Consider the following 9,189-nt stretch of genomic DNA (forward strand, 5'->3'; position numbering starts at 1 on the left):
CTGTGAGGGAGGCCACGTTCGTTCTGCATAAGCGCTGTCTTCCCAGCCACACCTCCTGTGGCTGACGAGGCATGGCGGGACTCCTCTGATGGTTGGGACATCAAGCGGATCTGAGAGGACAGGACTACCCGCTAGCTAATGTTGAACCCGGGAGGCAGAGTCCCCACTTTGGTGGCTTCTCTTTGATGTGTCCCAGGCCCTGCAGGTGCCAGCAGTAGCCGAGAACCCCGCAGAGCCCCTACTCGCTCCAAACTCAGGGCTGACCTCAGTGTCATCAGACTATCCTTTGCCACGTCCAGCAGGGGCTGGAAGCTGGGACAGGGTAAACAGCAAGGCCTACCCTGGCTGCGCTTGGGGTGCAGGCTCCCAAAGACACAGCATGCTCAGGACACCCTTTTTCTGTACATAAGCACCCCACATTTGAAAAGGCAACAGTGGAATTAAATCCCCTGAAAAGACCAGAGGTAGAGGCAGGGTGGAACTGTGGAAGCCTTGCTGGTGCCTGTCGCGCTGCTGGGGGGGGCGGTTAGGGAGGCCCCATCTGAGCCGGTCAGGACTCGGCCTGACCTGTATGCACGCCACAGCTCATCCAGGCTGCTCCCTGACAACCTGCAACCGGCCACACAAGGCATCTGTGGCACCTGCATGCACCCGCAGGGACCTGCACCGACCTGCATGCACCCGCAAGGACCTGCACTGACCTGCACGCACCTGCAAGGACCTGCACACCTGCATGCACCCGCAAGGGCCTGCACCGACCTGCATGCACCCGCAGGGACCTGCACACCTGCACGCACCCGCAAGGACCTGCACCGACCTGCATGCACCTGCAAGGACCTGCACACCTGCACGCACCTGCACATACCTGCAAGGGCCTGCACCCACCTGCATGCACCTGCAAGGACCTGCACCGACCTACATGCACCCGCAAGGACCTGCACACATCTGTAGGCTCCCGCACACACCTACACGCACCTGCACTGGCCTGCACGTACCTGCACACCTGCGAGGAACCTCCATGCACCTGCACACCTGCAAGGACCTGCACACACCTCCATGCACCTGCAAGGACCTGCACACCTGCACGCCCCTGCAAGGACCTGGAGCCCCACCAGTTCTCCCCTTGCTACTCTTCATTCAGCCTCATATTTAAATTTCTAAAAGCGTACAAGCTTACCTTCATCCCAGAAATGGAGACTGTGTCACCCCATTGCTCCCCTGAATGTTAACCCCTGAGGCCAGTAACCCCAGGCCAGTAGGAGTCCGTGTGCTGTTTCCCACATACCCTGCCAAGAGAAAAATGTAACAAACTGTACAAATGTGATGTCCAATTAGGGTAATTTGTGCTCCGAATGAATAAATTACTTACCTTTTGCCTCTGCCTTTCCCCTGGGACACTTTCATGGAAGGCTGGCAGATCGATGAGATGCAATGATCATTAAAAACACAGATAAGGGACATCAGGGACTCATAATGAGATCCGTCTCAGTTGGTACAGAACAGAGGCAGAGGGGACGCCGAGGACGGCCTGCATCTCCCTGGTGGAAGAGGCCACTTTCCTACGCCCCCCCCACCCCCTAACAAAAGGGCCTCATCTTGATCAGACTACTGACACCTGATATAATACCTCCTTCCTCGTTCTTTTTATCTCTCTCTTTTAACATCCAAGTTGATTTATTTGCAGAACAAACTGAAAAGTACACATCCAACTCAAATAATAATAAAATGTAAAAGGAAGGTGAGCCTCAAGAAAAGAAAAGGGAAAATACAAGCAAACCACAGGCAAGAGCTCCAAGCCTCCAGGCTCCACAGAGAACACAGGCCAGCCCGTGGGAAGATGGAAGCCCAAATTTCCCAGGGGGAAAGACAATCTCGCAAGGCTTCTAAAGGCAGAGCGGTGCGCAGGGATTGCGAGCTGGGGGCCACAGCAGCAGGATGGTTCTCTGGACTGAGCCCAGCCTCTCTGATGTGAGGGCCATACTGGTCCCAAGGGCACTCAAGGGACCCGTCCCGGGGAGTCAGCCCCACACGTCACAAGGATCTTGTCTGTGGGACGCTTGCAAAATAATTCCTCCAGGAGGAACTCGTACGTGCGTGAACTTTAAAATATAGAATAATATCTCCCTTTTGCATTACCTACTTTGAATTTTAAATGTCACCTCTAAAAATGTAGAAAGGCACAGTTGATAACTAACTTTGAGGAAAAAAATAGGAGGCCAAATGGAATTGAAGCTCTGTGTCTTGTAAAATGCACATTGTTGGTGCAGCTGCTCCGGAGCTCAGAAGCCCCCCCACCTTGCTGCTATAAAAGGGGCCCTCGGATGAGAAGCACCCCCAATCGGGGTGACCTCAGCCATGCGCTGGCCTGAGCACCGTTCTCAGGAAGTGCTGTGTCTTGAGCTGACACCCCGAAGCGTTTGCCTGTGGCAGGAATGAGGTCTGACTTCCCACTGGCTTAGCAAAAAGGGGTTGGGGTGTGTGGATAAAACTTGGCAGATAGGGTGCCCTTGAGCGTGAGTTCTCTGGTGGCAGGTTCTGGGCGCCAGACCCACTTCTCCAGCCCTGGGATGCTGTGCGGGGACACGGGGCTCCAGGCGCCACGGCGGACTCTGCTTTAGGATGGGTGCGCTTGCATTGCCCGGCCGCTCGCTACCTGCCACCCCTGCCCCCAACAGGAAGGTGCGGGCCTTTGGGTGAGCAGTGATAGCACCCCAAGAAAGGCCAGGAAGGGACCATGAGTCCCTGGAGGGGTGGGCGCACCCCCGGCCTCAACCCAAGTCAGGCTCCATGCACGAGAACCCCGTCCCAGCCAGGTCAAGCATCGGGTTTTTAGACCCCAGGTTAAAAACTGTCGTCTCTGTGAAAAGAACTAATGACACACACGAGGGCCTGGGCAATCTCTGGGGTGTGATCAGGCCTGACTTTCTACAGCTGGCTGGGCCACTGTCCACCTGTCAGCAGCAGACAGTTTCAGAAGGAACAGCAGTGAGAAGATAATTACACATCAGGATTTGACCAGGAAAACTTGCTTTCCTCAAATTTTGCAGTGAGTTACAATTGTCGGGAAGCTGGTGCCAGCTGACAGTGACAAGCACCAAAAACCCGGACCTCCCCAGGGCCCCAGGGAGCGCTCCAGAAGCTGGGGTGGCACGTAAGGGTGCGTGAGCGCTTCCAGCATCCGGCACAACCCGGGGAGCCGAGCAAGCCCCAGGGAGACAGACAAGCTGGGCTGCTCCATCTTCCTTACAAAACACCTATTCTTCACCAACAGACAATCGTGTCCTGCATCACAGAAACTTGTCCTTGCAGACGCAAGTTCCACGCTGCAGGATGGAGGGCCCAGTGGGTGCCTGCCACGGCCACCAAGGCCCCGGGTGACGAGTGTGCCTTAGGGAGAAGCCTCGTTGGGCGTGGGTGTAGTGACCGGGGCGGGCCAGGCCTGCAGGGCTCCAGGCCACAGTCAGCTGCAGCCACTTGTCCCAAGGGGGCCCTGCAGCCATGGCGTCCCTGTCACCTTGAAGCTGGCGTCCTTTGGCTGTCTTTGCTCCTGAGCTCATGATTTCATGGGAATTGGGGCCGCATGTGCACCATGGGTCCTGCTGAAACCCCAGTCATCTGGATGGGAGTCGTTGGTGTTCTGTGCACATCCGCACCTGCCCTTCAGGCTTCCTGGCCCGTGGACAGTCGAGGCTGTATGGGGCCACCATAGTGTCCAGCCAACAGTCTACCAAGCAACATGGTGCTCCTTTGGTTACATCAGGTCAGCAGCTGGGTCAGGGGTGAGCCTTCTGGTTTTGATCATCAGCTAGGTCCTTCAGCAGTCAGACTGGGAGAAGTCCCTTGGTGTCCAGGTCGCTCGGCACCTTTCCACAGTGACAGGATTCCATCTGCAGTTGCCATGACAGCAGAGAGGTCTCCTTGAAAAGGTCACTGGGCAGAGAAAGATCAAGGTGCAGAGGCCATGGCTGGACACTAGGGTGGCCCTTGGCTGTCCCTGGAATTCCCTCTAAAGAATCTGACTTTCCCCAACTGGCCAGGGCCTTGTCTTAGCTGGACTGACGAGAAAGGAGGCAGCTTGAGCTCTTGGACGCCCGCCTTCCCAGCCCTGGCGAGGCCAAGGGCCCTTCAAGGGCATTTCTGTCCTTTTCTCGCATGACTCAGGCTGGGCACCATCCTGGAGGAGCACCGGCTGCTCCCTGCTGCCCTGAGTGCCCGGGAAGGAGCCCATCGCACATCCAGAGCCCGTGTCACCTGGGGTGGGTGCATCCGCCTTGGGCATTGCTGGCAAGGCTACAGATGCCACCACCCCCCACCACCAGTCTGTTGTCACAACTCGGCAGCTCAGCATGGTCTCACAGGGGACGCCCGGGCAGCCCTCTGTGGGCACCAGCCCCCGCCTGCCCTCCCCAAGCCGGGCAGGTCCTGGGGGCTGTGCGAGCAGAGCGTGTGGCTCAGAGCATGAGCTGAGAGGTCAAGAAAGGGTTTCACCCTCTGACCTGGAAAGTGGGAAGAAGAGCAACCCCCCAATGGGGTGTATCCAGCTGCTACGACGACCGTGACCAGCACCTGGGGGCAGGGGGGTTGGGGGAGCTGAGACCAGCACCCAGGGGGTGGCATGTATAACAGGGTGCCGGGGGATCGTACCCAGCACCCCAGTGGGGGGGTGCGGGCAGCTGTAACCAGCGCCCCAGGCAGAGGAGGTTAAAATATAGAACTGTCGCTCAGTCCTAGAGCCTGGAAGTCCAAGGTCAAGTGTCACAGGGTGGTTTCTCCTGAGGCCACCCTCCTGGACATGTAGACAGCCGCCTTCTCGCTGCACCCTCCGATGGCCTTCCCTCTGGGCAGGTCGTGTCCTAGTCTCCTTCTTATAAGGACGTGGGTCCTATAGAACCAGGCCTCACCCTATGACCTCCCGTGACCTCATTCTCCCCATGAAGGCCCACCTCCACTGCAGTCACATGGAGCACGAGGACTCCAGCCCCTCAATTGTAGGGATACGTTTCAGTCCACAGCAGGGTTTCCCTGTGACTCAGTGAGTGACGACACATCAAGGGTCTGGAACATTGCTCAGTGAGTGTCAGAGGTCAGAGGGGCATGAGGCCAGGGCTCCCATTGGTGCCTCTGGAGCCCACACGGCAGAGAAGGGTCTGTACCCTTGGGGTGCTCTCCTCCAGGGCACAGAAATCACCAGACTTGGTTGCTGAGTACCTGGCGGGGTGTGCGAGGCCTGCTTGCGTGACGCTGTGCTTTGCTGCCACGTTTTCTACTGGTCCCGGGGCAGGTAAATCTAGGAGCTGCCTGTGCCGACACGTGGGAGCTCACCTCACTGGTCTTATGGACAAAAAGACAAAACTCCCTCAGTTCACACGTCCAGCCATGGGCCTTGCCCCTCAGCCTCACGCCCCTGTGGGAAACGTGTTCCCCCTTGAACTCTGGCCTTTGACCCTGGGCTGCAGTGCTCTCCAGAAGGCTCAGGGCCGCACTGCTCTTTCTCCATGACTGGAGTCGGCTCCAGGGACATGACATGGAATTCTCCTGGGGGATGCCATAAAGCAGAATCTCAGTGTGCCTGAGGCTGGAAGCGGGACTGGGGGCATTTGCTACGTGCCGCTGCCCCTGTGCACGGCTCCGTCCAGACCCTCATGGCGTGCAGCTTGGGGCCCTCAGGCAGACGCGTTCCAGGGAAGCAGGTCACCCGTCACAAATCTCTGCTCGACTCAGCAGACGCCCCTGACGACCTGCAGGGGGGAGGCCCGACCCGGGGGTCCAGGCAGCTCTGCCCAGTCCATAGTCTCTGCTCACACGGTCTGCTCTGTGTTCTTTCCAGGATTTGAAGACTGTCCTCTCTGCCCCAGTACCCAGGGGAGTTCCTGCACCCCGTGGTGTACGCGTGCACGGCCGTCATGCTGCTCTGTCTCCTCGCCTCCGTCGTCACCTACATCGTGCACCAGAAGTAAGGCCCACTGTGCTCGAGATCGCATGCTTTCGCCTTCAGATGCAGACCGTATAGTGAGAGATGCCCTCACGTAGCAAGAAGTCCCTGAGGGCAGCTCACAGATCGCCTGCCTAGCACCGGGGGCTGGCTGCAGCCAAGGGTGGCCAAGTGCGCAGGGACAGCCGTGCCCTTCCACTCTAAGCCTCCGTCAGGGTCTTCCCACAGTGGCCTCAGTTCAGCTGCTGCAAGAGCCCCATCCTTAGGAAGTTACAGTAGCTGCCAGAACCCTCACACACATTTGCACTGTGCCTTTTAATCTGGTGGGGGACGGGGACCTAGTTGCTTTTCTGCTGAGCTGGTTTCCCAGCCACCTCTGCCTGCAAGGGGCGGGGGGTGACCTGGTATGTCTGCATCACTCGAAGATGCACTGGGAAATGTGAGGAGGGGTCTTGCCATGGTCAGGGTCAAGCCCATAATCAAGGTCATGAGTGAAGCCTAGACTGTGGCCATAACCACAGTGATGAGAAGAGGCTTGGGCGTGTCCAAGGCCACGGTTGTGGGGAAGGGCTGAGCAATCTCTGTTGTGGCCACAGCCAGGGTGAGGCCTAGTCATGGAGATGGTCACAGCCATAGACAACACCCTAGTCCAGGGACAAGCGTGGCTACAGGGGCTCTTGCTCACAGTCAGTCACAGCCATGCCCTCTTCTTGAGGTACCAGACATCTGCACAGACAGGGAAGAACTCTGTCCTGGGAACCAGGAGTTGTGGCCAGGGGACCCCTCCCACCCTCTGTCTGTGCGACCACACAAGTCACAGAGTCTCAGGGCTTCAGTATCAGCATCTGGCCTATGACCAGGTTTGAGATTTCTCAAAACCCTTCCAGTCAGAGCATTCCTGCCTGATTTACCACAAAAGCATCCTACAGCCACACACTAAGGGTGGATTCAGCAAGTCCCTATGCTTTTCTCTCCATCTGGTCCTTTGGGTGCGCTCCCCTGACCCCCACTCAGTCACGCCTTGGAGGTCTTCCGCTCGGTCCCCGTGTAGACGGAGCACAGCATTTGGCTAAGGGGGCTGCATTGCACGCGTTGCCCTGCATGCCGGATTCTGATGGGAAACCTCCATCTTCCATAGCACCATCCGAATCAGCCGGAAAGGCCGACACACACTCCTCAATTTCTGCTTCCACGCGGCTCTGACCTTCACAGTGTTTGCCGGCGGCGTCAACCGCACCAAGTACCCAGTCGTGTGCCAGGCGGTGAGTGTTGTCCGTGTCCTCGTGTTGTTACACGATGTCAAGTGTGTGTCCGCCCTGCTACCAAACGGGAAATCCGCGATCACGGTCTTGTTTACTAAAATACACTGGTTTGTCCAGACGCGCCTCCCGTATCGCGGCCTCTCCCCCACGTGAGGCCCATGGTTTCGCTCCGCATTGGATCATGTCAGAGAATCCGTTTCCCACTTGACCAGCTACCTGGACGTTCACTGTCCGGCAAACGGTGCTGGTCCCGGGAATGGGGTGGGAGCTGCCCTCCCGCAGAAACCGCTCGGCAGGAGTACAGAGAGGGGCCACCTGCTCCCCCGCCCCCCGCCACGTAAGAATCCACAGATGCTGATGCCCAGGCTCTAGTCAGGGAGAAGCTCTGGCACCAGCAGGAGGCCAGGGATTCCAGGCCACGGAGGCCCAGCCCCCACGTGGAACCGTGGCAGACCGCACGATCTCACTCTGGAAGTTCTGCTCCCCTCTCAGGTAAAAAAGAGGGGCTTCAGAGCATCGCCGCATGGAGAACAAGTCACCAAAGGGTCTTCTTTCCCTGTGGCCTCACCTGGCGTTTCTTTATAAAAGGGGAAATGCCTGTTGGTTCTGACAGAGATCAGAAGAGCCCCTTCCCCCAGCTGTCAGCCTGGTTCCCTGTGCTGCTGAGTGTGGCCCCAACCCAGGAGAGGCAGCCCCAAGCCCAAGTTTCTCTGTGCGCTCCTCCCTCCGGCTCCTTGCCCAGCCCCTCTGTTCAGGGCCCCAGCTTAGCCCAGCTGGACAGTGACCTCCAAGTAGAGTTTCCTCCAACTCGGACGGTGGCCTCCAGGGTGGACAGTCTCCTCCAGATGGACGGTGGCTTCCAGGGTGGACAGTCTCCTCCAGATGGACGGTGGCCTCCAGGGTGGACAGTCTCCTCCAGATGGACGGTGACCTCCAGGGTGGACAGTCTCCTCCCAGATGGACGGTGGCCTCCAGGGTGGACAGTCTCCTCCAGATGGACGGTGGCCTCCAGGGTGGACAGTCTCCTCCAGATGGACGGTGGCCTCCAGGGTGGACAGTCTCCTCCAGATGGACGGTGGCCTCCAGGGTGGACAGTCTCCTCCAGATGGACGGTGGCCTCCAGGGTGGACAGTCTCCTCCAGATGGACGGTGGCCTCCAGGGTGGACAGTCTCCTCCAGATGGACGGTGGCCTCCAGGGTGGACAGTCTCCTCCAGATGGACGGTGGCCTCCAGGGTGGACAGTCTCCTCCAGATGGACGGTGGCCTCCAGGGTGGACAGTCTCCTCCAGATGGACGGTGGCCTCCAGGGTGGACAGTCTCCTCCAGATGGACGGTGGCCTCCAGGGTGGACAGTCTCCTCCAGATGGACGGTGGCCTCCAGGGTGGACAGTCTCCTCCAGATGGACGGTGGCCTCCAGGGTGGACAGTCTCCTCCAGATGGACGGTGGCCTCCAGGGTGGACAGTCTCCTCCAGATGGACGGTGGCCTCCAGGGTGGACAGTCTCCTCCAGATGGACGGTGGCCTCCAGGGTGGACAGTCTCCTCCAGATGGACGGTGGCCTCCAGGGTGGACAGTCTCCTCCAGATGGACGGTGGCCTCCAGGGTGGACAGTCTCCTCCAGATGGACGGTGGCCTCCAGGGTGGACAGTCTCCTCCAGATGGACGGTGGCCTCCAGGGTGGACAGTCTCCTCCAGATGGACGGTGGCCTCCAGGGTGGACAGTCTCCTCCAGATGGACGGTGGCCTCCAGGGTGGACAGNGGTGCAGGCTCCCAAAGACACAGCATGCTCAGGACACCCTTTTTCTGTACGTAAGCACCCCACATTTGAAAAGGCAACAGTGGAATTAAATCCCCTGAAAAGACCAGAGATAGAGGCAGGGTGGAACTGTGGAAGCCTTGCTGGTGCCTGTCGCGCTGCTGGGGGGGGGGCGGTTAGGGAGGCCCCATCTGAGCCGGTCAGGACTCGGCCTGACCTGTATGCACGCCACAGCT

General features: G+C 58.6%; 1 protein-coding gene across 1 annotated transcript in view; it reads left to right on the forward strand.

Moving 5' to 3' along the window:
• The first annotated feature begins 5,849 nt into the window (after window positions 1-5,849).
• The window catches only part of ADGRA1 (adhesion G protein-coupled receptor A1), a 21,670-nt gene continuing 18,330 nt past the window's right edge, over window positions 5,850-9,189 (forward strand). The window contains exons 1-2 of the mRNA XM_034663648.1: window positions 5,850-5,953; window positions 7,071-7,194. Of these exons, the coding sequence (XP_034519539.1) occupies window positions 5,904-5,953; window positions 7,071-7,194 (174 nt within the window). The 5' untranslated portion in view covers window positions 5,850-5,903. The remainder of the gene's footprint in view (window positions 5,954-7,070; window positions 7,195-9,189) is intronic.

This window comes from Ailuropoda melanoleuca, chromosome 6 (assembly GCF_002007445.2).
Source record: "Ailuropoda melanoleuca isolate Jingjing chromosome 6, ASM200744v2, whole genome shotgun sequence".
Classification (NCBI taxonomy): Eukaryota; Metazoa; Chordata; class Mammalia; order Carnivora; family Ursidae; genus Ailuropoda; species Ailuropoda melanoleuca.